The sequence below is a fragment of the Neoarius graeffei genome, chromosome 3, assembly GCF_027579695.1.
Source record: "Neoarius graeffei isolate fNeoGra1 chromosome 3, fNeoGra1.pri, whole genome shotgun sequence".
In the NCBI taxonomy this organism is placed as follows: domain Eukaryota; kingdom Metazoa; phylum Chordata; class Actinopteri; order Siluriformes; family Ariidae; genus Neoarius; species Neoarius graeffei.
The window spans coordinates 93,725,549-93,752,165 of record NC_083571.1 but is presented as its reverse complement, the minus strand read 5'-3'; the positions used below and the strand labels follow the sequence as shown (position 1 = coordinate 93,752,165).

At 40.9% G+C, this 26,617-nt stretch overlaps 1 protein-coding gene across 2 annotated transcripts in view; it reads left to right on the top strand.

Annotated features, from left to right (window-relative positions):
• The window catches only part of snx17 (sorting nexin 17), an 80,730-nt gene that overhangs the window by 11,869 nt on the left and 42,244 nt on the right, over positions 1-26,617 (top strand). For both annotated transcript variants that reach the window (XM_060917662.1, XM_060917661.1), the window contains exons 2-3: positions 16,660-16,734; positions 23,609-23,726. In XM_060917662.1, the coding sequence (XP_060773645.1) occupies positions 16,660-16,734; positions 23,609-23,726 (193 nt within the window). The remainder of the gene's footprint in view (positions 1-16,659; positions 16,735-23,608; positions 23,727-26,617) is intronic.

Here is a 26,617-nt window from a genome sequence, read left to right as displayed (position 1 = left end):
CTCCATTTGGATGTGGATGAGTCGTCACTGGTGTGCTTTGCTCGCAGAATGTGTGCACGCTGCAGTAAAAACTCCAGGGGGAGATGGAAGACATTGCACTCCAAATAGCACACTTCCTGTGCACATGATCTTTTCTTGATGGTCTCTCACACTTCCTGGATAATCAAGGGCATGCTTTTCCTTCCTTCCTGGTGTGGAGTAGATTACAGTAAGGGGAGCTTGAACAGCTCACATCTGTTTTGACAAGTTAAGACAAGACACTTTTATTGCCAAGGTGCCGTGTTGATGCATGTTGAGTCAAAAGAATGAACGGTATAACACGTAAACTTGTACTTAACATATGAGAGTTTATAAGTGGTTTTTTTTTTTTTTAATTATTGTTAAATGTTAGCCTAGTAAACTAGACCCACCCGCCTAGCGGCCAAAAATATTTTTGCCTACGAGTGGGTCTAGCCTCGCACCATATCAACAAAACACCCCGGGCATCAAATTGTGCCCGCCAATCACAACGCAAGGTTTTTGTTTGGATTCTTTGGGCGGGCTTTTGCAGGAGTGACGACAAAGCTGCGCGACGCTGGAGAAAGCACAGCAGGAAAGATGGCTACGGCTATTGAACAGCGCTCGTTTGACTCCGCTTTGGAATCAGTTTTAGAAGAATTAGACTTGGAGTTTTCGTTGAAACATGAGCAGGAAGAGGCTCTCCGCTCATTCCTTTTCAAGAAGGACGTTTTCGCTGTTTTGCCGACCGGCTATGGCAAAAGTCTGATCTACCAGCTGGCTCTGCTCGTAGCCAAAAGGATGGGGCTAGTTTGTGCAGTACGAAGAATTAATAAACAGCTTTGAAACATTACTTTTTGATTGTTTCTTATTTTCCCGTTATTTTAAATTTAAGGGAAATTATTTCACCAAACATCACTAAATAAAAATAAAAACTCTCAACCAGTTTAAGCAAACCCTTGAAAAACCCTTGGAAAAAAAAGTGTATTAAGTATGTGGTACAGACTCCAAACTTGTGGTCATTATCTCCAAACTTCTTAATATCTAGAACATGTTTATTAATTAATACGTGTTTTGAAAAATTATTTATTTCAAGGCCTCCCCCACTACTTTCTGTCGCTCTGACTACGTCACAGTCACTGTTGCGCTGATTGGTCAGAGCGTTGGCCTATACGCACAGATACAGTTTGAAAGACAGCGGGTTGTTCCTCCTACACCCTTCGGAAATGTCTACGAGCGAGACCAGACTAAATATTCACATTTAGTCTGGCTTGCCAGGCTAGTTAAGTGTGTGTGTGTGTGGGGGGGGGGGGTAGTCTAAAAATCTAAAACTAATTTATGTAAAAAACCAACCCAACAACAAATAACCAACCAAGTAAGCATGAAATCAAATACTACAGAAGATGAAACTTAACTTAAAATTAGATTTTTTTTTCCTACCGTTTCAGCTGATAACTGAAACTGGCAACACTACGTATTCTTTCTACTTCTTGAATACCAGTCTTCACAAAAAACTTTTCAGCATACTAGCCAGTCGGACTACCAACAGACCAGAATTTACTAGCCCGAGTTAACTTTTAGTAGCCCGAACCGGTCATCAGTCATTTGTAAACTTATGACCTTGTATAGCTTTACCTGTCGATACAAATGTTATTTTTAACATTGATATAATTGAACAAACGCCAGCTGTTGTTAAATCGGTACGCTTTTTTTAAAATCCACCGCTGTGCCGAAAGGCCCGAAGGGGGATTGTCGTGGCGATTTCCGTCTGTCCGTCCCAGGAAGGGTACTCGCCTTCTGAAATCGACTTCTCTCGCAATTTTTTTGAGGAATTTCATGAAACTTGGCAGGGTTCTTTGTTATATGTCGGCAATACGCATATTGTAATTTTGTCAAATTCAATCACATTTTACCAGTTACAGCCCTTGATTAACAAAGTTATACTTTGACAATTTCATGAGTGTGTTTTCCTTCTGAAATCAACTCCGCTCACAATTTGCGGAGGAATTTCACCAAACTTGGCAAAAGGCATTATGTCGGTAAAGCCTAGGTCACAACCAGCCGTACGTGCTCCTACGGCCGGTCTACGTGCAAGAAACGCACGGAGGGCGCACGTGTGATGTGCTGATTTTCGAGCCGTAGACTGGCCGCAGAGGTTCTTTGTCATCTCAAACACACTCTACGGGCGCTTACGTTTTTTTTTTTCAGGTTGCAAGACGAACTTACGGCCAATGTGCGTCTTTCTCCATGAACAAAAAAAAATGCAGCGATTTGGGAAACACCAAAAATTTGTACGTCCGGTTGTGACCTAGGCTTAATGCGCATATTGTAATTTCGTCTAATTTGGGCGAATTTTACCAGTTATGCCCTTGATTATTAACAGACCTGTACTTTGGCAATTTCATCAAGGTGTGCTTGCTTTCTGAAATCAACTTCCCTCACAATTTTTATTATCCCCCGCTGACCAAAAGGTCCGAAGGGGGATTATGTCCTGGCGATTTCCTTCCATCAGTCCATCCGTCCTGGGAAGGGTACTCGCCTTCTGAAATCAACTCCTCTCAGGATTTTTGGAGGAATTTCACGAAACTTGGCATGATTCTTTATTCTATGTCAATACTACTCGTATTCTAATTTCGTTCAATTCGGTTGCATTTTACCAAAGTTATGGCATAGTTGCCAGTGGGAGATATTGTGCTCTCAGAGCACTCTTGTCTTTCATTTGTGTCAAAGGATTGTTTGACAGTGTTCATAAGTATCTAGTGAGCATGTCCTTCACAAAATCCTCACTCATTCCGTTGTCCAATTCATCTGATGAATATCCATCAAAGTCAGGTAGGTTCTGGCCTGCGGCATGATCATCCATCAACTAAAACAAAATCATAAAACACAGGTTGACTTTCGTGCAAAATGTATATATTTTTTGTTTTAATAATAAATTACGAGGCGGCACGGTGGTGTAGTGGTTAGCGCTGTCGCCTCACAGCAAGAAGGTCCGGGTTCGAGCCCCGTGGCCGATGAGGGCCTTTCTGTGCGGAGTTTGCATGTTGTCCGCGTGGGTTTCCTCCGGGTGCTCCGGTTTCCCCCACAGTCCAAAGACATGCAGGTTAGGTTAACTGGTGACTCTAAATTGACCGTAGGTGTGAATGTGAGTGTGAATGGTTGTCTGTGTCTATGTGTCAGCCCTGTGATGACCTGGCGACTTGTCCAGGGTGTACCCCGCCTTTCGCCCGTAATCAGCTGGGATAGGCTCCAGCTTGCCTGCGACCCTGTAGAACAGGATAAAGCGGCTAGAGATAATGAGATGAGAATAAATTACGAACTATAATTTCCCCTTGCATTAATATTCATAATGGTCACTTCGAATCATTAAGATTATTGTTGAAATTCATGACTGTTTATTTACTTGCCTTCAAAAGTAACAAGAACACGATGACGTCACCGTCAGAGGCTAATTTAGCTAGTCCTTCTGCCTTGGCGTTTGATGTGCGAAGCATTTTCCAGTTGAGCCCTGATGGCACAATATCCACTAACAAACGTATTAGGTGACCTCTCCATGCAGGGCAGCCATTTTATGCCTCCGGTGCGGGTAGGAAGAATCCACATTATCTTCAAACCTTTAAATGCACATTTCAGCTGTTTCTTCATCTTTGGACTTCTCCGGTACAAATAGTCGAGGCCAGTGAGTAAAGTCAGAGTTCGGCAATATTCATACGGCACGAAAAAGACACGCAGTCTTTCGGAAAAATTTAACATTGGTCAAAGAGTTAACCGTGAACCAATCAATCACGCATGAGGTTAAAAATAGGAATGTCAAAGGTTGACTCTAATAGTGGAAACAGCCAGGAAAACATGAGTGCATCATGTATGTGACTATGTTTAGTGCAGTTGGCTTTTCCAAAGTAGATCGTCAAGTTTTGTTTTGACAAAAATAATACTGATTTTTGTAATTGATTTGCATTTTCAGAAGTATTTTACGCTCAGGAACAAATTATTATACTAGGAGACTATTTTCGCACCAGCCCGTCGGACTAGTGACCTAAATAAATTCACAAGGCCGATATGGTGTGCTACCAGCCAAGTTCAAAGACTGGAATATGCATGTTCGCGCACACAATCACAGAATTGTGGATATGGAGGATGGTGGGCGGAGGCCTACAAATTGGCAAGCCTTTATACAATAGGGTTGATTAAAATAATGAATTAATTTCTTAAAATGGAATAGAAAATTTGGCTACATCTGGCGGCTAAAAGTCGGAGACAAATTGACACACACACCCCCCACCCACCCCACCCCAAAAAAAAAATTGAAATGAGTGTTCAAAATCTTAAATATTCAGTATACACACTTCTGCATGATTTGTTGGTCACTGCTTAAATGTAAGCAAATTTGTGACTACTTTTGCAACTCCTCTGTACAGAAGGTCCGATATAAACCTTTAAAGTGCATATCATGGGTAAATTCAGGAGCAAGATCAATGCAATTCTCCTATTTTATATTAAACTTTGGTTAAATATCTGTCACATTTTGTGCAAATTTTTTTCCTTGCGCAATACCAGAAAAATTCAGTTGAACTCAAGCCATTTGAGGTGAATTGGTCCGCCTCTGAAAAAACTTGGCATTTGGATTTCCCGGCAAACATTGATTTTCATGACGTCGCGTGCGGGACGCCTCCCTCTGAATCCTACGTCAGCGCTGGTTTGTTTGAGAAAACAACCTGGTGGTTTTCTGCAAATTTCAACGTTATCACGTAATTATTAAAATGGTTAACAGCTGTATCGTAGGAGGGTGTAGCAACATTACATTCTTCAGCCAAAGGTTGAACATTGTGCTCACGTGACAATTCCATATTTCAATGCAAAATCGCGAGCTGCTAAACTTGGTCTACACAGGCTGTGCACTGAAACCGTACAAGCTCGCGCAGCCTGCTGGCGCTTCCGCAGGTGACGTTACGAATCTGGCTCCAGACTCCGTTGGGATTTTTCCAGACGCGTTGTATTTTATTTTTTTCTGCTGTCGACAGATGGCCTTGTGCAAAATTACCCGTCTGGATGAGTGTGTAAAGGGACGTACTTTTCATATTTAAAAAAAAAAAAACGAATTTGGTCCAGGATATGCACTTTTCTAAAATGTATTTTTGGCTGGTGCATCTAAGGCTACGTTCACACTGCAGGCTGAAGTGACTCAAATCCGATCTTTTCGCCCATATGTGACCTGTATTCGATCTTTTATTGACAATATGAACAACACAGATCCGATTTTTTTTTTTTTTCCCAAATCCGACCCAGGCCGTTTGGATATGTGGTCCTAATTCCGATCCCTATCCGCTCTTTTCATATGCGACTTCAGTCTGAACCGCCAGGTCGCATTCATCCGACTTGCACGTCATCAACAAGCCACAAACGTCACTATTCTGTGCTGAAGTAGGCGGCGGGTCTCTCAAAGTTACAACAACATGGCGCATAATCACGGGCGCAGATAGAGGGGGGGACTTGTCCCACCCAGATTTAAATTCACCTCGTTCGGTCCCCCCCACTTATAGGGAGGAAAAAACGTCTATGCTGCCTTTCTTTGTATAAGGCAAACCTCACGGAAAAATCAAAAGACTAATTACCATTCGGTTTATTGAGGTGCACAGCAGTGTATACATAGTTGCAACAACTCGCATAAAACAAAGACTGATATTCGGTTGGTTGAGCTGCGCAGACTGCACAGGTTGCGAGCTCGAGCTTGGTTGCTATGGTTACTAACAAGTTTGACAGGCATATCGGGGTTGGGGTTGGTTTGCTGGCAGCTTTGTCCCCCCCCCCCCAGTTTTTTTGTCCCTCCCAGTTCAAAAAACGTATCTGCGCCCCTGCGCATGACATCAATGCGAGGGACGCTTCTGGCTGTGAAGGTTCAGAATCTTCTCAATGGAAGGACGCAGAGGTTAGGGAGCTGATTTCCATTTGGGGGGATACAGCTATTCAAGCTAGATTGGATGGGTCATACCGCAACCGGGCGGTTTTACTTCCGTAAACACTGGCCATGCTCACTGCGTGTGACGTCGTCGTATCCTGCAATGCGCATGCGGAACACTTTTAGGTCGCTTTTCGTTCATACTGAGGATCACATACAAGTCGCATATATTTGTTAATGTGAACGATCTCACAAAAAAATCGGATTTCACAAAAAAATCGGAATTGAGCATTAAGCCTTGCAGTGTGAACGTAGCGTAAAAGTAAGTTGTACGTTCTTTCACAAACGGGCCAAAATGAGTTAATGGAGCAACTTTGAGTAAATAATATCGTGTAAATTGTAATATCCAGTTCGTTTCTAATAGGAGGATGATTTTTGGCCAGCATACAAAATCACGGTGATGACCTAAAATAGGGGAAAAAATCCACACGCGATCCTTTACACTTGCTCTTGTTGTGCTAGCAGAAAAAGAAGGGCAATTACCAGTCACCACCCGTTGTGTGTATTGGCATGGGTGCAGTGGAAGCAGCATGAAGCTGGAGCTGTTCTTTCTGCTCAAGCCGAGATGAAAACCAGGGCCTTGTTTTCTAGGGTGAGGCAGTTGGGGAGTCTGTTTTCATGGTTTCTGGATCTGTTTTGTTTATGGCCTTGTGGAAACTGGAGTTAGTTTATAAACTTTTTTTTTTTTTTTAATAAAACTGTGGCCTCATCTAAGAAAGGTGATGCAGAACCAAACACTCGAATGGTAAATTACAGCCTCCTACATGATTCAAGGCTTTTAAATTGTATTCAGAACTTGTTTGAAGCAGAACATGTGCCAGTTTGCTTTAAAATGCTTGGTTATAGGTTACTGCGCAAAAAAACAAACAAACCCTAAACACAGGCAGAAATATAACAGCATGTTGCTTTAACTTGACTTTAAAGCTGTACTGCCTTTCAGATTTTTCAAGTGTGGGTCAGAAAAAGAATTTTCCCCGGCACCCAATTATTTTTGTTTAGTGGAGTGAAAGCTACTGAATTCGAATCACAGACTTCCAATTTTATTAGTTTTTTAAAAATAGGACAATTAATGAATTTAAGGCCATGTGGCCCTAAATTCTTTTTTTTTTTTTCCCTGCTTCACCATGATGCAATACAAGATACTATGTCATGCATCACGTGGTGAGCTTTCCCCGTTCACGCCAGGCATTGTGGGATACAAATTTGAAACAGGAGAGAAAAATGGAGGACGCGAGTGTGCGAATGAAACGTGAAAGATTGACCTACGTTAACAGAAGGCGGGAAGAAAAGAAGTTATGTTGCGAAGGAAAGGAAATGCAGGACCGAACTAATAAATGTCAGCGAGCACCTCGGTGTGATCAGCTGTTCGTTTAGCGACAGAATGATGGAACTGTCAGTGCACGGTCAAGGTAAACCTGTAGATGGCAGTAATGCAACACTGTGGATGCCAGCTGCCGTAAAACACAGAAGAAGAAGGTAAACCTGCGCATGCAGACTTCCTCTGTCTGCTCTGACTGCGCAAAGCGAGTGACTTCATGCACATTATTTGCTCAGGAATCTCCTCAAATTAAATAACGTCCCAGCCACAGAATGGGCTAGTGGTGTTGTTTTTTTTTTTTGTTTTTTTTTAAAGCTATTGCAGAAATAAACATGTATCACAAATAGCCAAATTTCAGAGGGAACTAAATTTCACCGATTTTATGAAATCGAAAGTCCATTTAGTTTTAAAAAGCCTCAATCAACTGACACATTTTTAAAAAATGTACTCTATATGGTTCGTCATTCAGGAGTGTTAAAAAAAAAAAACCCTTAGTGTAAATAAGTTAAAATGAGCGTTTCACTATTTGATTATTTGTACTATTGCATGACTGAATTCTTGAATCTGATTGGCCGGTAGGTGTGCGTTATTGGCTCATCTGGCCGACAGGCAATGAGCTTAACCCATCGTGTGTCGTCCACATTTCACGAAAATTGCTTTTTCTCTCTCAATTCTTCACTGATTTATTATTTTTAAATTCTTTTTGGCAGGAAGGTAGGTCTGCCTGGGGTGCATATGGCTTCTACCCAAATTTGCATACATGCAATTAATAATGAAGATATGGAGTAATTAAGCCCTAACGAGCAGTTTCCACACATCAGTACTTCTCCCTCAATTCTTCACCAATTTTGATTCTTTCTGGCATGAAGGTAGGGGCACCTAGGCGGATTTGCCCAGATTTGCCTAATTACAATTATTAACCAAGTTATGAGCAGTTCAACAAAAATTGCTTCTTCTCGGTCAATTCCTTGTCATTTTAGATTTTTTTCTGGCAAATAGGTCGGTATTCCTAGGGTGTATATAGCTTGCAACATTTATTGTGCGAGGTGGCTCACTTTAGATCGTTTCTCCTGGACTAGGCAGGGCCAGAGTAAACGACGCCGTCATTGATGGTCTCATTTTTATATAACAGCATGGTTTGGACAGTAGTTCCAGCTGTAACATGAACAATAAGTTTGTATCAGAGCACTTGTTCTAAGATGTTATTGTTTCTATAGTAACAGCTCATACACTTGTATTGCGAATGTGCTGCATAATCTAAAACTAATATGTGGGGTTGGGGGGGAGAATATTTTGTTTAACAGATAAAACGTTGATGTGAAGCGGTTGCCGATTTAAAAAAAAAAAAAAAAAATATATATATATATATATATATATATATATATATATATATATATATATATATATATATATATATATATATATATATTTTGGTCTGAGGACATTTATTTAACATTTTATGGAAGGAGTGTCGGGTGTCAGCACTTTGTAACAGTCACCGTGCTTTGCAAAGTTGTACAGCACCGGAAAGTATTCAAGGTTCAGGGATGCAAATGGCGTGCCTTTTGGCGGATGCCGCCTTTTTCACGGCTGAATCGCGCAGATCCAATTTTATTTATTTATTTATTTTATTTATTTATTTTTTTAGGGGGGGCGTTGGAGTGCCTGATTATAATTTCATCAAAGTAAATTCTGTATATAAGCAAATGCCGTTACAGTCCATGAAACAGGAAGTATAAGTATGAGAAGAAAACAGTAAATCAGAAAGCTGCGCACGTTTGCGCGAAAGCTGCGCAAACGTGCGCAGCTTTCTGATTTACTGTTTTCTTCTCATACTTCCTATGTTTCATGGACTGTAACGGCATTTGCTTATTTAGTAATTTTATTACAGAATTTACTTTGAAATTATAATCAGACAGTCCAATGCCCCCCCCAAAAAAAATCGGATCTGCGTGATTCAGCCGTGAAAAAGGCGGCATCCGCCAAAAGGCGCGCCGTTTGCATCCCTGAAGGTTTAGGAGTTTCTCAGAAAAATGTGTGGTGTGGTTTTTTTTTTGTCTCCAACTTCATGAGCGAGAAAAGGGAATGTTGGTGAAGGAACGACTGCTTATCGTTGCTTTAATATGAGCGATAACTGGAATTTACTTGTCTTGTTGATGTCCCGTAACATTAAATCTTAACTATAATTTCTTGGAATGTGTGTCTGTCATGAATAAACTAAACATTGTAATCTTTGGTAAATCGCTGTGGTGTAAGTAGAATAACACACTCCAGACTGTACAGTTAGTTGAAAATGATCCACCCACAATAGCACGCCGTTGTGTGCTGTCCCTAACAGAATTGATTTTGTGTAAACACATTTATGGAAAAAATGAACTGTCAAATCATAGATTTACATAGTCTGCTTGTTGATGTTCTTTGGCTGTATCATTCTAATTACATGTGTTTTGAATTCAACAAACCTTTCCTACCTCACCGAGACGTTTCTTTTTGATCTAGATGAGTAGGTGTTTGTAGTAAACGCTTTAAAGTTTTAGGTTGTGGTCTGCAATTTGACATGCAGACACAGGATCGGAGCTCTGGACAGTGTTTGCCGTCACTGACACGTCTGTACTATTCAGATGGTTCAGTTTCTAATAGCAGCTTTTAAAAAAACTGCAGCGGTTTTGACACTTTGACCTGCTCTGAAGTTAGTTTTCCTGCAAAAGCACATCCAGTAAAGTTCCAGGTGACTTTAAAACTAGATGAGATTCAGTTCTTTGTTTGATCGGGGTATAGAAACGGGTTCCGTCCGTCTGGTCACGTTTTCGTTTCTGGGCCATATCTTTAAAACTACTGAAGATATCTTCGTGAAGCTTTTTGTCTACATATCAAGCAACATGTGAACGTGCCTTTTGCTATTTTGGATTTTTGATAGAAAGTACTTTTCAAATTTTTACATTTAAAAAAAAAAAAAAAGATTTTGACTTGGTTTCTAAGAGCAATGCTCATTTCCGGCGCGCATATCCAAAACTCATGATACGGATTTGAAACTTGGTATACATGTTAACAAGGTAGTGTCGATGGAAACTATTTCAGACTTGAGAACTGAAGGCAATTTATTTTTTTTAATCAAAATTCTATTTCTCATTTTATTAAATATAGGAATGCATTGTTGATAGCTATTTTGTCACTGCAATGGCAAGTTATGAGTGTTTGAAATATGGTATGTAATATATCAGTCCATGTGTCAAAGCAATGGCCGTAAACGAGATTCGTTGAGACCTGTGCGAGACATCGTAGGACGGAAGTAAAACGTACAGCGGAAATCAAAGTGACCAACATCTGCCAACGTTGTCAAAAGACGCGTGCGCCCCCTTTCGAATGCTGATGTAATCAAGCCGGAAGTTTTGTTTGTTTTGATAGCAATCAGGAAAGTTTGAAAAAAGTAGGCAGTAATCGTCATTTAAACTCGTTTTTGTGCAATATTTCGTTTGGAAAACAGTTTTTAAAATGGCGGCACTGACACTTTGCGTTTCGAAGTCTCTTGATTGTGCGGATAAGCGACGCCTGTTGTGGACCAAACGAACTAAATTCAACATGGCTAAAAACCGAATAGGTCGATAAGTATAATATTTAATTGCAATTAGTTGCCAATACGAGTCGCGATATAAGGTTACTAAAACCGAAAACGTAATTGAATAACACGTTAATTAAGAAATAAACAGGTCAGCCACAATCAGATGTACCTACTTGTTTGAGATCATGTAACCCTATATGTAACAGCCTTCTATTTATGTTTATTAAACTATTTCATATGTTGTAATGGTAGACTATCATTGCCAATGTATGACATTTCAAAGCCAGATCATAATTTACCACCACTGAATCCATGTTTGGTTTTTTTTTTTTTTATCAGACAAACTCTTCATATTGCACATTTTCACCATGTAACACATGTTCATTTGATTTAATACCCCAGAATGCATCATTGCTGCTTAAACTTGGCAATAATTTGTCAAACACTAACTGTTTTAGTAAATCAGCAGATTTTTGAGGAACAAATTGACAGCTGAATCACGGAATTCCGATAAAAATGAAATCTTTCACAATAGTTTTGTCAATGGGGGGTGCTGAACCTAATTTGTTTTCTTTGTCACTGCAAAGTTGAAAATGGCCTGAGAAATCTTATTTAATGCATTTTAATAAACACTTTAAATTAAATACAGACATTTTATGTAGTATGTGATATGATTTGATACAAAAACCTTGTTGCTGGGGGCATATGTTTGCAAAATTCACATGCCAAAGATTTTGCGCGTCATTTCCGTTGTTTTCTGTACTGTCCGTAACGGTCTTGCTGTAACAGAATGCTGCAGAATTTTTTTTTTTACCATTTTTGGTGATTATGACATGCATTGGTCCTGTTGGCCTCATGTAGGGCTCTAGTTACATATTCATACATCTTTAGTTGTTATATTAATAGATATATTTGCAATATGTCGTGTCCGTAACGGGTGTAGTGTCCGTAACGCCAAATTGATATTTTGGTAAAGCCAGTTAATTGAGACTTCTTGACAAATTTAAATGAAACCTTCATGTGAGAATGACGCAAATTAATCATATTCTTCTCTCAAAGTTGTAATTGATTGAATTAAGACCCCACAGGCCAACTATTTGAACACTAAATTATTATAATCAAGATGTTACCAAGACATATTTTGACCATTCAAGATACAGCCCTGGCTTGTTAATAACACATTTTTTTTACATAATGTGCTTTTTAACACTTTTGTTTTTGAGACGGCTATTCATGTGCAGTTGAACCTCGTTTGAGTGGCCTCCCCTATTGCCGGCCAAAAGTGGCCTTTTAATGTAGTGTCCGTAACGTCAACAACCTAGCAGAATGGGGCATGTATAAAATGAGGTATATTTTCAAAACGGAAAGAGAATGCTACATGAAATTTTAGGTATGGGACCCCAATATGTTCAAGCCCATAATATCACAGTTTTGACCATTTTGGGTAACCTTGGGTTTTTTGTTATTTTGGAACCTATAAGGTAGGGCTGGGTGATAAAATGATTATCGCGATACGCATGTTGACACATACTCGATATCAATAGAAAATGCGTTCGATAGAACGTTTCGATAGAATTTTTTTTTTTTCAAGAAACAAGCGTTAGCCAGAGCCCTCTCTGGTTTAGGTCCGCTTTCAATCAACTGTTGTTGCGAAGCAAGCTTGGTTGCATGAGCAAAGGCACTCGTCCTCTGGTGCCTAGCAACGCATAGGGAGTGACACGCTGATAGCCAATCATGTAACAGTATCGCGTTTGGTTGCGCCATCTCGTTGTCTCGTGGTCGTGTTTATTTTTTTTCCAGAAACAGCGTGGCCAAGAAAAGAAAGATGAGTGCCGGAACGAGCGAGGAAACTGTGGATAAAGTCAGTAAGGTCAGATGTTACAGATGTAAAGTCTGAAGTCTACCTCAGTTTTACTTTAATTTCTTCTATGTTTACAAAACACTATATTTTATTAAACCTTCAATGAAAATATACTTGAATAGTTTAAGAATAGTCTAAGTCTACCTCAGTTTCACTCAATTTCTTTTATGTTTATAAAGCACTGCATATTTTTATTTATGTTTTTAAATGTTATTCACCAGAGGGTGAACTTTTTTTGCACTAAACTTGCAGTAAAAAATGAAAAATGTGACCGTCCTTCTCACATAGCAGGTTTTGCTATGTTTACATTTAACACTTTGCTCATGTTTTTATAACACTTGAGTTTTTTAAGCACTTTATTATTGATAATTGCTCAGTTTTTGTTGTGATCGTAACGTTGAACATGCGTGTTGACATTCCTTGCTTATTGGCTGTCAGAGGAAGTTTAAGTTTAAAATAAATGTTTGAATTTAGTATTGTTCCCTCCTGGTCCTTATTTTAAATAGGTCATAAAATGTTTCAATAATTATCGATATCGACCAATATGAAACACTTGTATCGTGATACAGATTTCAGCCATATCGCCCAGCCCTACTATAAGGTCCATCTGATCTTGGCTGACCCGAAAGCAAGTTTAAAAATAACTTCAGTTCTCCTTTAGTCTCTCGGTATTTAAGTTCGTTTCTTAGACAAGGATTTTAAGATCGTTACCTTGTTAACAGTTTCAGCGTGAATCTTCCGCCTTCCTCAGAACTGTCACCAGATGTTGATCAGCTGATAAGGCACGTTACCGCCTAACATCTGGTGACAGTTCTGAGGAAGGCGGAAGATTCACGCTGAAACTGTTAACAAGGTAACGATCTTAAAATCCTTGTCTAAGAAACGAACTTAAAAATACTTAAATAATCAGACATAATGAACTTCCACTACATATTTAGTCTCTCAGGTTAGTCTTGGGGTAGGTTTTGTTTCCAGAGCAGAACTTGAAAACTATGAGTGGTATGGTCTTGAAAGTTGGTATATGTGTTGATTAAGTAATGTATATGTGCCTTTTGATACTGAGAAATGTGAGAAATTTTAATTTTTAGCTCACCTGGCCCAAAGGTCCGGTGGGTTTATGCCATGGGCTGCTGAGGTCAGGGTAAAGAGGTAGGGTTGGTTTCCTGCAGCAGAACTTGAAAAATGTGACTCCTATATCTTGAAACTTGGAATGTAGTTGGTATATAGGACAGGGGATAGAGATGAATGTCATCTTGTTTTGATTTATTTAGCTCAATTTAATCTTTTTTTTTTAAAGCTATTTTTGGAAACCTAGTTTACCACGACACTGTCAATGATTAGCTTGTAATTATAGAAATAGGAAGTAATGGTAATAGGAAGAGCTCCGAGTCCTGCTTGCGTCAGGTCAGTCACAGATCTTTTTTGCCATGGCCCGTCCTTTTTCAGTGGTGGGTTAGTGAGCTATAAAAGTGGGATTACCTTTTTCAATAATGCATGTAGTGCTAAATGGATAGTAGACTGAAAGGACAAAGCTGTGGCTGTGAGGATGCCCTTGGAGCTGTGTCCCAGAGCTTCATGTGGTGTCTATCATTTTAATGTCTCACTTGGCATGCGATTAGAAAGTCAGTCTTTTGTTTGATACCCACCCATTGTAAGGGACCAAACAGCAACGCAAGAGGATACACAGGAGTTTTTGGTTCAAAAGGCAGGTTTTATTTACCCAAAAATGTTAGTTTACAAAGACCAAAATTAACTAGGCTTATAAAAAGAGATCAATAAAATATAACTTAACTCGAGACACCAACATCTGACATGACGTTCACTGAACAAAACTGACCTGACACAATGAGACAAAAGGGAACCTGTATAGTGGCTTGGCCAAACCAAATAACACACATGGGGTCAACAAAAATAAACCCCGACTACAAACGGATACTAAGTAAAGTTAAAATCCCCCTTGGACACATGGTGAGATGTGGTATGGCCTAATGAGCAGGCGCCAAGATTTAGGTCTCCTCAGCCTTTTGCTCAACCAGGAAGGGACCGCCCTCAGTGCTCAAGAAAACTTGAACAAAGAAACCCCATGATTAGTGACCGACATAGCTTTCGCAAACCTACAGTGTTGAAATGTGTGCACTCCATATAAAACAATGTAAGGTTGAAGCAAATAACCTGTAAATCAAACAAACCGTGTGTCTTATTGGAGTATGATCATATCCTTGACTTGCAAGTGATGTCAAAGCAGAATAGAAACCCAGATGTCGGCCATGTTGGTGGATATACAAATGCGGGGTCAAGCGACATTCCATACAAAACATAGTCGCGCGCGCAACTCTGTTTGTTTTTTCCACTGCTTTAAGCGTTCTTTTAGCTATACCATATCTTTGTGCTGTATATGGTTGTGGTCACAACAGTACTTGTGACCGTGGCGCGTTCTTTATTTATTTATTTAGAATTCCGTCCGTGATTCGGAAAGAGGGCGAGGAAAGTCTGAAGCTTAGTACGGAGAGGAGACGAGCACGGCCGAACAACATCAGCAGGGCTGATCTTAAGAGGCTAAAACCAAAACGGCCCGTGCTTGCAGTAATTGTTTTATCTCGGGTGAGATTCAAAAGCTTTCTCGATAATATCATGGAGGAATTTTATTTCGTGTTGCTAGAATTTTGCTATAAAATGAGCATTCTTTTGTCGTGGTTCACTCGGTCATTGTTATTTTAAAGGAACAGTCCACCGTACTTCCATAATGAAATATGCTCTTATCTGAATTGAGACGAGCTGCTTCGTACCTCTCCGAGCTTTGCGCGACCTCCCAGTCAGTCAGACGCAGTCAGACGCGCCGTCACTCCTGTTAGCAATGTAGCTAGGCTCAGTATGGCCAATGGTATTTTTTGGGGCTGTAGTTAGATGCGACCAAACTCTTCCGCGTTTTTCCTGTTGACATAGGTTTATACGACCAGTGATATGAAACAAGTTCTGTTACACAAATTGAAACGTAGCGATTTTCTATGCTATGGAAAGTCCGCACTATAATGACAGCGCATTGATACGGAGCTCAGATATCAATGCGCTGCCGAAGCGCGCAGAAGTTGTTAGTACGCCTGTCATTATAGTGCGGACTTTCCATAGCATAGAAAATCGCTACGTTTCAATTTGTGTAACTGAACTTGTTTCATATCGCTGGTCATATAAACCTATGTCAACAGGAAAAACGCGGAAGAGTTTGGTCGCATCTAACTACAGCCCCAAAAAATACCATTGGCCATACTGAGCCTAGCTACATTGCTAACAGGAGTGACGGCGCGTCTGACTGACTGGGAGGTCGCGCAAAGCTCGGAGAGGTACGGAGCAGCTCGTCTCAATTCAGATAAGAGCATACTTCATTATGGAAGTACGGTGGACTGTTCCTTTAACGTGTGTGCTACCATTTCGCTTCTAGGAGCGCCAGCAAAATTATATGATAGAAACAATCCGGACTGGGCACCCACTCAGAAAATGGGCTATGTTTCGTCCAAGGTCGGACTTGATTCTTCAGCTGCCAAATCAGATGGAATGCGATATCTGGGTACTTGATGGTCGGTAGACGCGTCTTATCTTCAGAAAAGTCGGACTTTTTAAAATATGGGTCAAAACCACACACATCTATCTTCTCTTTGTATCAACTCTTCGCTCGGCCGGTCAAGTCGTGGTAGTACTGAGAAAATTCAGAATTGTTTACAGACACGCTTTCGGTGGCTGCCGTCCTAGTTGCTTTGTATATCCGCCATCATGGCGGACGCTCATGACGTAGCGCATTTTGATCACGTGGTTACCTGTAGATGACAGACTGTGCAGGAGACTGATAAGATGCAAAGGTAGAATGTGGGATGATCTTAGCCTGTGTGGCTGAGGCCGTCACACCCGTCTCTACGCTGTGCAGTTGTATTTCTCCAGAATCTGATTTATTTTTTTTTCTCTTCTCTCCTACTCAGGCCTACAACATCCATGTCAACGGGGTCCTGCACTGCCGCGTGCGCTACAGCCAGCTCTTAGGCCTGCATGAACAGGTAAAGAACTCTTCGGGGACCTTATTGACGGGATCTTGGAATGGAGTAATGATGCCCAGTGTAGATTAGTAGATAGATATTTTATGATTTCACCCTCTTGGGAGAATCTGATCCAGTTCCTTACAACATTGTAAGATTTCATTTACAAACAGTTGAGTGTGGGCGGCACGGTGGTGTAGTGGTTAGCGCTGTCGCCTCACAGCAAGAAGGTCCGGGTTCGAGCCCCGGGGCCGGTGAGGGCCTTTCTGTGCGGAGTTTGCATGTTCTCCCCGTGTCCGCGTGGGTTTCCTCCGGGTGCTCCGGTTTCCCCCACAGTCCAAAGACATGCAGGTTAGGTTAACTGGTGACTCTAAATTGACCGTAGGTGTGAATGTGAGTGTGAATGGTTGTCTGTGTCTATGTGTCAGCCCTGTGATGACCTGGCGACTTGTCCAGGGTGTACCCCGCCTTTCGCCCGTAGTCAGCTGGGATAGGCTCCAGCTTGCCTATGACCCTGTAGAACAGGATAAAGTGGCTAGAGATGATATGAGATGAACAGTTGAGTGTTTTGTAGTGGGGGGGAAGCTGAGCCTACTCATGCCTCTCTTTAACCTTTTGAATAAGCTTACTGCAAAGAACTTCCAAGTCATGTGAAGGTCCTATGATTTGTTAATGAATGGCGAGAATGTGAGTGTTTTTGCCAAAAAAGCCACGTTCAGTACTCTGGCTGCTGCTGTTGCTAGGTAACCAGGCATGTGCAGTCACATGTGCCCTGGTTATTGAGGTTGCCATGGTGGAGGTGTGCAGCCGACTTGCTCTGATTTGCCCAAAATTTAATGACCTCCATGTAATGTGAAGATATTTTCTTACTTTTTTTTTTTTTTTTTCCCTTTTTGCATTTTATTGGTAAAATCTAGTGACACACTGTTTTTGGAATGCGCGCTGATGTATTAGCACATGTTCACATGTCACGTCAAGTGGTTGTTGTTCCTCTGTATAGCTTGTATGCCTTGGAACAACATTTCGTTTTCCCCAGGACCAGGGTGCAATGCTAAATAGTAGTGGTTCAGTACACAGAAATACAACCCCCAAATCAAAGTTGTGGTTTTGTTGTTTTACCTCCATGAATTAAACACTTGTTTCAAATCTGATTCTTGCAACACCTTTTCAAAAAAAAAAGTTGGGACAGTAAACCATTTGCCACTTTATAATGTTACCATTCCTTTCTACAACACAAACTAGAGTCACTGTGAACTTGAGTTACAGTGATTTGCACTCGCTCTTACAAACCGGGACGTCTGGTCGCCGTACCCTGTAGATCCAGAACAGTAAAAGGTGGGGTGGGGAGCCAGTTTTTCATGGATCATTCCAGTTCGGTGATCCAGATTAGCACCAAAAGTCATAGCAACTTAATTCAGCCCAGAGGTATTCTTCATTTGGTGATGACTGGTTGAAAACTGAGGGAGAACAGAGACTCGGATTGTTTTGCAGGTCAAGGGGCCCACAGGGCCCCTCCTGGGGGGAAAAAACAGGGGCCCATTTCTACAATGGGCGGCCCAGTGATTTATCCTTCAGTTGAAGCGAACCTAGTGAGCGAAGCGAGCCCAATGAACAGCTGGGACAGCCCAGGGGCTGTTTTTTTCCCTTCTCAATTCTTTTTTTTTTTTTTTGGTATTGGAAGCCATATGAAGCAATGTAGATGACAAAAATCAATGCTTCAACCAAATATATTGAGATATTGTTTAATCAGTGGCAATATTTTAGAATTCAACCACAGGCCACTATATATCACATCTATATTATCTCCTCCTTATAAATTATAATTTATTAACTTGTTTTCAGTTTGGTGTAGGTCTATAGTAGTAGTAGTAGTAGTGGTTGCTGTTGTAGTAGTTGATGTTGCAGTAGTAGTTGTAAATCTAGTATGACTAATTACCTTGGGTATCAGGGGTATCATTTTTTTCAGGTGAATGTACTCTTTCTGCTGAAGAATGACAAAATAGATGTATTTTTCTTTTTTTTCTTATCCATGTTTTCTTGACTCTTTCGAATATTCGTACATAGACCGTAAGACGCCACCTAGCGAAAGACTTGGATCAGGTTTTACTCGCTTGGGACACTACAAACGGGGCGGCGTAAATACACGAACGGGTCCAAAGTATATTCAATATGGCGGCGGTCAAAACAAATTCATCCGATGCTGAAATCTGTTGAATATCCAGATAATTATGTTGGAAGTTGCATATTTGTGCAAGATTTTCGATATTGAGACCATGAAATCAAGTAATACCAGAACCCCCAGGATTCCGCGGGCCTTTTTTGTGATTGTTGCGGGCTAAAATGTCTGTTGCAGGGGGTTTTCCAAAAAATTGCGATGAAAGTTGCGGTGTTTTTTAGGTTTTTGTTGCGATCACATTGCGGGAGGAAGTGAAAGTTGCGAGAAATTGTTGCGATTTTCTCTTTTTGTGATTAAAATTGAGTGATATGTTAAATATTAAGTTATTACTGAAAAACTATTGATTTAAAAAAAACAAAGATACTGAGAAATGGTCCTATAAACAACTTTACCAATATAAAATATTACCAGGACTACAAAAATGCAGAAAAATAGGCTTTACTTATCCAAATGCACCTGTTGGTTCAAAAGTTAAAGTGCAGAGAACCTCACAGCACAACATGAAGTTACCTTAAAATATAATATAAATGCCTCAGCTTTCATGTAAGAAAAAAAAACTATTAATACTAGTACTGTGTGCAGGCAGTCTCTCCTGAAGACTAAATTAAACAATAATTATAAACTAATAAAATAAATGGCTCAGGCTTCATAGAAGAAAAAAAACAATTTGAACAGAATCTCACAGTATGATGCTGAAGCTGCCTAAACAATGGAAAATAAATAAAATACCATTTTGGCAAAAATGTTGGCATCCATTAATTTCTTGTATTAAGTAAAAAAAATAAAGTGCACACAGTCCTTCACTGTAAACATAACACACTTTCAGTAACAGAATTTAAGCCTATATAAACACTGACTTGCACATGCTGCTTCTCTTGAACGGAAACATGGAAGTAAGCAGTGTTGCCAGATACTGCTGACGTTTTCCAGCCCAAAATATGTTCAAAACCCGCCAAAATGCACTTGAAACCCCCCAACTGGGCAGGAAACCGCCCAATCTGGCAACACTGGAAGTAAGGCGGAAAGTAGTTTGTCGACGTCACCTGAAGACGACACCAACGATTGGTCAAATTTGCGGGAAAGTTGTGGTGATTGGGTATAATTGCAACACCGCCCTGAATTCACGGGGATTGGTTGAATTTGCGTTGAAGTTGCAAATCGCAACATCGCGAAATCCTGGAGGCTCTGTAATACGCCATGAAACGTTCCAAATAGGGTATAAAATGCTCGCGTCCATATTGGCCCCCTGCCCCTCTCGACAATGCGTTCATTATTCGAAATGGTGCGTCTTAGACGCGGGCGCACCAACAATCTGAGTCTCTGGGAGAAATAGCATCCTAAAAAAAAAAAAGTCAGGAGACCGTGAGTTGGCCTAGTGGTTAGTGTGTCCGCCTCTCGATCGGGAGATCGCGAGTTCTACTCGCGGTCGGGTCATACCAAAGACCATCATAAAAATGGTACCAGTATTGCAAGGCACGCTGCAATACAGATGCATGTGGGGAGTCAAACTCTCACGGTTACCAGAGGACTAGCCTCCCACTGTAACCCTAGCTATGTAATAGGCGAGAGGCCGAGGGCTACGAAACAGAGATCGGTGCCACATGGCGTGGGAAGGACTTTGATTTGAAAAATGTAAGGAGGAGGAAGATGATTAATAAAGTAGGAAGATTCCTGAGTGAGAGTAACAATTTCCATGAGCGCAAATTAAATATGTTTAGAAGACTCCAACTGATACAGCGTTTTAGGTGTTTTTCTCATTTTTCATTTCAGAATTTGCCACACGTTTTCTGTTGGGACAAGGGCGACAAACACCCTCTTCTTCCACAGCCCTGCCTTTGTAATGTGTGCAGAATGTGGTTTTGCATTGTCTTGCTGAAATCTCCCCAGGAAAGGTTTTGTCTTGAAGGCAGGATATGTTGCTCCAAAATCTCAATGTACTTTTCTACATTAACGCGCCATCACAGAGGTGTAAATTACCTTTGCCGAGGGCACTGACACAACCCCATACCATGACCGACCCTGGCTTTTGGACTTGTCACCAGTAACAGTCTGGATGGTTCTGTTCATCTTTGGTCTGACGTCCATGGTGTCCATTTCTTCCAAAAAAAAGACCTGGAATGCGGATTTATCTGACCACAATACACGTTTCCATGGTGTGATGGTCCATCCCAGATGCCGCCAAGCCCAGAGAAGTCGATGGTGCTTCTGGACACAGTTAACGCAAGTCGCCCTTTTTTGCACAGATTTTAACTGACGTTTGCGGATATAACTCTGAGTATTGTAGTGCTTGATAAACATTTGCCAAAGTAATCCCAAGCCCATGTAGATGAAGACGGTTCTTTGATGCAGTGCCATCTGAGGGATCGGAGATCACGGGTGTTCAGCTTGTGCCCTGGCTCGATGTGCACCAAGATTCCTTGAGTTGTTTGATATGCACTGTAGGGTTTGAGGAACGTTTTTGTTTTCGTTTCACTGAAATGTTTAAAGTTGACCAGACAAAACATGAAGTATCTTGGGGTCATATTGTCTGCAATGAAATACAGGATAAAGTAAATTTAGAAGTAGGGCTGCTCGATTATGGAAAAAATAATCACGATTATTCAAACGATTTTTTGAAACAATGCATTTATTCAGCATTTCTCTCTAAAACAAAAAAACCTCTGTTATTGATCATTTACGTTCACCTTTCTTTCAAACTGAAAATATAGTCTAGAAAAACTTAAGTTTGCGATGTATAAAACAAAATAAAAATATTCTTTTGACATAAGACAGAGAAAAACAAATTTATATTCTATCCAGTTGTCCACAATCTCTATATTTAAAAAAATAAAATAAATGTACTTATTTATATAAAGAATATCCAAAAATAAACTTTGGTACACTTTAGTGCAATACTACAAAATTCCAAATCAAACATTTTTGTAAACAACACCCACTATTGCATGGGTGCAAAGCAACTGCCATCGGCTTTATCTTTTTGTTTGTTTTTTGTTTCGTCATGAATAACTTTATGGCTCAGTTTCAGGTGGTTGAAGAGGTTTGTAGTTTTGCCAAGAGGCACAGATACTACCTTATTGCAAATCTTACACACGATGCGCTTCTGTTCCACGTCGGATTCTTCGAATCCAAAGTGATCCCGTATTACAGACGTTTTTCGTCCCTTTTTGTCAACCAACCGATTCTGCCCTCCTTCTGTCATCTTGCAAGCCTACCTCGCGCCAAACAATTCACAATCTGTCTTCCTTTCAGCTGCGTGAGTGGAGAGCCATATACCCTTTTTCCACCAAATCAGTTCCAGGGCTGGTTCGGGGCCGGTGCTGGTTCACAACTCGTTCAACTTGCGAGCCAGCTGAGAACCAGTTTGCTTTTCCATCGCTCGCGGTGCTAAGGGAAGCCACGTCATTACGTCGCTGTATACGTCAGTTACATCGCTACGTTTGCATAAACCTTGGCGTGAATAACGAAGCAAAAACAACACAGAAGAAGAAGAAGCAGCAGCAGCAGCAACAATAATAATGGATGACTTTGCGTTTGTACAGCTGCTGCTTCTCGTCGCTTAAAAATGGCGATCTTTCGCGGTCTTGTTATTGTTGTTGGTCTTAACAACTCCGCCCCCCCCCCGCTGATGTAAGTGGTTCTTTCCTCTGGCCCAGCAGAGAGTTGGCGCTAGCCTGGAACCGGTTTTTCTGGCCCCAGAGCCAGTTCTTTGTCAGTGGAAACAGAAAGCCCGGTTCCAAACTAAGCACTGGACCCGAACCAGCCCTGGAACTGCTTTGGTGGAAAAGGGGCAATAGAGACACACACGCACTGCTTCCGCCGCGTGAGTGTTGTCGGCAAGTCTGCGCATGGGCCCGCGGGAAGGAAATGTATTGCGTGTGCGCGTCCCTGACAAATGGCAAAATCGTTTCAACTCGATTATGAATTTTGAGATCGTTTGTTTGACACACAAATCGAAATCGTGATCAAAATTCGATTAATTGCCCTATTTAGAAGTCACTTTTTTGTTATTATATGCGTTTTCCATCCCATCCCAACTTTTTCTGGTTTTGTAGTTGTACATGCAAAATGCACAATGTGTACACAAATGCATGTGGAGTTTTTTTTTTTTTTTAAATATATAAATCTGGAGAAACATTCGTGCATTGTATCAGTATATTGCCTCATAGTTGTGTATAAAATTGGGAATGTTGTGGATTGTATGTCTTTCTGAGACTTCTTGCTAAAACAAATATGAACGTTTCACTTGTACGAGGAGGACGACGAGATCAGACGAAATGATATTTACTATATAGCAAATATGTCTATATAGCAAGTATGTCTGCTCACCGTGTATGACACGAGGAGTTGATTTGTGTCACAGTTCAGACAACTTCCTGTTTCTCAGTTTCAGTAGTTTTATGCTGAAGGTGGCTGCTACATTGAAAAGCTCAAATTTCCTTGAACCCAGTGAAAAGGAGGCAGCTTCAGATGCGTCTTAAACTGTCTGCCCAGCTGCAATAAGATTTGCTGCTGCTATATTAAATGCTTTGACAGTAACTACATGTCTTCCAAGTGACTTTATGGAGGTCATGGTCCACATACGTTTATAATGTAATGGATTCGGTGAGGTTTGCTGGTCAGTGTTGCTTCGAAAGTTTGGTGCGTTTCTGCCTGCATTTTTCCGTGGCATGTTTAGAATAACGACTGCTTTATGGTTTATTGTATTTACTTTTGGGACAGATCAAAAAAGAGTATGGAAACAATGTGGTACCTGCCTTTCCCCCAAAGAAGATCTTCACACTCACGCCAGCAGAGGTGGAGCAGCGTAGAGAGCAGCTGGAAAAGTACATGCAAGCTGGTGAGTCTGACGTAATGACAATCTCTTCTTAATCTCTGTCCTCCATGCAGAGAGTCAAATTGCACTCTCAGAAAATCTCTAAAGGAGTTTCAAGTCCCTTACTTGTGCTGATCCTGTTTACCGTGTATATTTCAAGTACTGCATGGATACCTGTACTGTTTTTTGGATATTTCTAGGCTTGTGGTTTAACCAAAACTGGCAGGACGATGTTTGAGCGAGTTTGTTTATTTAACGTGGCAACAAGTGTTCTGCCATCATGGCTCAGAGTGCTATTAGGTTTAACGTTGTACAGAAATACTTTTCTGATGTCGTTTGTATTTTTCAACTTCGCTCCCAAACCACCTTTAGGAGGGTGGGACGTAGTCATTGGATTGAGTCAGCCAGGGGTGACATTCTGTGCATGTAAAGGCAAATCACTGGTGCATGGCAACACCATGAACCGTTTGTTCTAATCCATTTCGGTCCTGGCACATGCAGCCGAACAAGCCGAGCCTTGTTTGAGTGTATTTGCTCGTAGCCTGAGAGCACACAGGATGTTCTTGGCTGGCCACTTGCACCGTTACATCATGGTTTAAAGCAGTTATGGAAACTTAACCACTGCGTGCACACCGTCTTTTCAGAGCGCACGTTTGTTTATGCAGATATTTTGTCTTTGAGGGTTGCTGATGGCCAGAGTGCTGTAAATGAGGAAGCATTTGGGTTTTATCCAACGCTTAGTTCCAGCCAAAACTTTTTCTAGTTCCTCAAAAAAAAAAAAAATTCTGATGAGCACATGGGTCCATTTTAGAGAAATAATGATGCATAAAATTTTAAATTATTTTTTAAAGACAATTAATTTTATGCATCATTATTTCTCTAAAAAGGACCCATGTGTTCATCAGAATTTTTTTTTTTTTTTTAGATCGCCGTACTGATTTTAAGAATAAGGAGCTGCTGTTTAAAAAAAAAAAATTGCTTATTTTTGAGGCAAATAAAATGGACACCAGTAGTTTTATGCCCTGTCCACACTAGGGATTTTGTACAGATATGAAACTACTTTCGTACCACAACACCTGTCCACGCTAGCAACTATACCGGTACTGTAGCGGTATAACTGTATCGGTACGAAACCCACAAATGTATGGGTTTCGTACCGGTACAGTATCGGTACTGTAGCGCTTCGCTGTATCGATACAAATATAATGCGCATGTGCAAAGTCACACACCTCAATCGATGTCTTTGCTGAATAAAATGGTGAAGAACGGAGATTCATTTGTTTCTTTCTGAACTGCCTCGCGCGTTTTATACAATTCGACTGAATAAATGACCACCAGAAATACAGACTGTACATTGACAACAAAAAGCACACATGCGTTGTTTCATCCGTACGGAAGCCGAGAGAGGCCCTTCATATAATCCTCCTTTTTTTTTTTTTTAAATTCACCTTGTTATCCCGAGATAACGACATAATTAATTCAGGATCTCGAGAAAACAACACAACTAATTCGAGATCTCAAGAAAACAAAACAATTATTCCATGATCTCGAGAAAACAAAACAATTATTTCATGATCTCGAGTAAACAGCTGAGAAAATGGTTCATTCCGGTGTGCCAAGAGACTTGTGATATGCTGACTTTGGGGCTATTTCTCATTCTGTATAGACGCAACTTTGGTCATTAGAATGTCTGGAATAATCGATTACCTAATAAGGCAATATTTTGATCAGGGGTTGACACAGGGAGAGATTGCATTAAGTCTTTTAATAAGGGATAATTTCAAAATTAGTCCGCGGCACCTCCGCAGAAGACTGGCCCGGCTTCGTCTCTACCGACGGAGATACAGTGATCCAGTTTAGCCTGGGCCCGCCCATCCTAAGTGTGACGCAACACGAGGGCCTGTTGCGAGCTTAGTCTGGCAAGGCAAGCTATCTCCAGCTCTTCCAAGCTCCCGAAAAATCGGGAGCCAATCAACTTTGAGCATCTCCAACGGCCCTGGGTAGAGGCGTGTTCAAGGCAGCGACGTAGTAGAACTGCGACCGGAAGCCATAGATTGTTTACAGAATCTATGCCGGAAGCGCTTCATTCACTAGAAACATTATGAACATGGAGCAGCGGCAAGCCTTTGACACAGCGGTAGATGCTGTATTGAAAGCATTCAACGGGAAGTTCTCATTGAAAACGGAGCAAAGAGCAGCCCTGGAGGTATTTATCTTCTTCCTGTTACTCAAGCAGTTTCCGTCACGTCACATACGTCAGAGGAAAGAGTGATGTGATTGGTTTAAGCTTCGTCACAGCCTTTTCTGGCTTCGACCAGTAGCAAACTGAGGCATTTCAGGGAGGCGGGTCAACCATGCGCTTTGGGAAACGGTTGGGCTTAATATCTTTGCCAGACCAAATGCTCGCAGAGCTTTGAAGTCGCGTTAGCCAGACTAGATCCAGCTGAGATCATGAAATAATTTTGTTTCCTCGAGATCACAGAATAATTTTGTTTTCTCGAGATCTTGAAATAACGGCTGCCATATATTCTCGGAAGGAAGTTACTTGGTAACCACGGAAACATTTCACGCACGCGCATTTCAACTACCGTGAAAGAAAACCGCAAACATTTCTCGCTAGTGTGGACAGATGCACTAAACTGTACCGGTATACTTTGTATCGATACAGTTATACCACTATCGTACCGGTATAAGTGTGAACACAGCATTAGTGAAATGGGGCTTTATTTATACCCGTTTCTTTGACTATATTTGTTCATTGTACAGGATAGCCTCGCGTTTATTAATGTGTTCCTGTACAACTTTATAGTGCTTTGTCAAGGTAATTAAATCCATGAATCATCATATCAGCTGACTTTATCAGGCAATACGATCAACATAAATGCAACCACATTATAAATTGTCACTAAATATAA